At 30.0% G+C, this 2,267-nt stretch overlaps 1 protein-coding gene across 1 annotated transcript; it reads left to right on the top strand.

The window, feature by feature from the left end:
• Positions 1-1,001: 1,001 nt before the first annotated feature.
• LOC8272343 lies at positions 1,002-1,604 on the top strand. Its single transcript, XM_002521185.2, has one exon. It carries the CDS (start codon positions 1,080-1,082, stop codon positions 1,602-1,604), a length of 525 nt encoding a protein of 174 aa, XP_002521231.1. The 5' UTR covers positions 1,002-1,079.
• The last annotated feature ends 663 nt before the right edge of the window (positions 1,605-2,267 follow it).

Genomic DNA, 2,267 nt, shown 5'->3' with positions numbered 1-2,267 from the left:
ACTAGTAAGTCGCCCTACTGCTTGACCTTCTAATGAGCTTAACTTGGTGTAAGCAGTAGCTTCTTTTGAAAAAATAGATATAAATATCATATTAATATAGATTAATAAGTAAATCTTAATATAAAAGATAAAAATAAGTATCAGATATTAAAAAATACATGTAAAAGAATTTATTCCTAATAATGATCAATCATGTTGACAGAGCAGTAGATTGTAATTCTACGGGAATAACATCCATTCGGTTGCTATTAAGCTACATATCAACTTCATAAGTATCATTTGATGAACCTGATTATTTGAATGTGGAATTGAATTTCTTTTTCTTTTTTTTCACTACTTCCATTGAGGGAGAACTCAAAACCTATAGAACCTTTATAGATTAAAACTTCAACACTCTCATAATGGAGCACTATATAAAGTTATTTAACAATCACAATTAAAATATATTTTGTATCATAATATCTTTTTATACTTGTATATTCTAATCACATTATTTCATATAAATATTTATTCTTTATAGTTTTTATTACTATATTATAATTTAAATATAATTATATTTATATTGGTCATTTTGCATACTAATAACAATTCAAAAATATTTATCAAATACTTATATAAATTACCTATTAATTGTTATAGGAGTATCAGAAATCATAATTCCTTTTAAATGCTTACATACATATCATGATATCTTATGAAAGTTAACATGGATTCTGTTATCTTCTTCGAGGAAAAAATTGTCGATTCTGTCATCTCACGAAATCTAAGCTGGATTTTCAGATATTACATTTGTCTTATGAGGATCTCGTAGTATCATAATTGGCCGGGACTTTTTGGATCAAAACTAAACGAATAATTTAAGTGTCAATGGAGTCTATTTCATAATTGAAGGCAGCTTCTACTTTTTATAACTGAAATATACCAAAACAAGAATCACATATAAATGAAGCCCTAGAAATTGAAACAGAAATCTTTCACTCCCAAATCCTTGACACCTGCATTGGAGTCCAAAGTATTCATGCACATTCATTGACAAATTCTACTCTTACTCTCCCTTCACTCCCTCTCTCTATCCAAGAATGAAAAGAGCAAAAGTGAGTCCACTTTATGAAGGAAGGAGAAGAAAGAGAAGCATAGAAGAAAAGGAGTACAGCTCAAGAAGGGCAAGAATAATTGCAAGAGCAAGAAAACACGGCCATAAATCAAATTTGAAAGCTCTTTATAAATGTATCACCACTGGGTTGAAGATCAGGAATTACATAACAGACCAGGAAGTGTCTATGCTCAAACCTGAACCCATTATCGAGACTGCTGAGATTTCAAAGTCTAAAATTGATCATGTTAAGATTGGAGATAATGCAAGAAATGGCATCAAAAGTGCAAAGATGGAGAAATGGGAAGGAGCAGCCGAATGGTGGGAGGAGTGGCCGTTTTGCTGGAGTTATGAGGAGCAATGGATGTGGTTGGGAGCGGACTGCAACTGCTGCGGCCGGCCATGGGAGGTGATGGGTGGCGATCTTGGTTTAGCGAATGGAGAGGATAAAGAGGAATCTTGGGGAGAGGATGTTTGGAACTTGAGAGCTATCAAAGACATTCTAAACTAAAAAATCTAAGTGTAAGATTATTACTACTCCAATTATTTATGCATATCATAGCTATCAAACTTAAATTATATATATATATAATTCAAAGTTTATAGCATTTTGATTATTATATTTAATCTTTTTAATTTTGGTAAATTTATAAAAAAAAAAAAATTCTTGACAAATCTAACCAATTGATTATATTTGTCAAAATTGGTTGATGTATTTTATATACCGTGATACAAAACACTCATTAATGTTAGTGTATAAATGTGTGGGCACAGAAAACACCTCATTTACCATTCGACAAAGCATAATCAAGTTTGATTTTATTTGTGGTGTGTAGGCTTAAATCTTATTTAACTATGGTTAAAGATAATAATCTCAATTGTCAAGGTCAGACATGAGGTGTCATGTGGATCCTTTACACTTCAAACACTAATGCTAGTGTGTATTTTATGTCATATTACATAAAATACGTGAGCCAATTTGAGTCAGTCTTGTCAATTGACTCAAATTATAAAAATATTCGTATTTCTGGATAAATTTATAAGAATTGAAAGAATTAGTCATAATGATCGAACACAATAGAACTTAAAATTTTTATACCAACAGAGTTATATATAAAATAAAATTTATAAAATTTAAATATATATCAGTGATTTATCAAATTCGAATGTAAAA

Source organism: Ricinus communis, chromosome 5 (genome assembly GCF_019578655.1).
Source record: "Ricinus communis isolate WT05 ecotype wild-type chromosome 5, ASM1957865v1, whole genome shotgun sequence".
In the NCBI taxonomy this organism is placed as follows: Eukaryota; Viridiplantae; Streptophyta; class Magnoliopsida; order Malpighiales; family Euphorbiaceae; genus Ricinus; species Ricinus communis.
The sequence above is the reverse complement of the archived record's forward strand: the minus strand, read 5'-3'. Positions and strand labels throughout refer to the sequence as shown.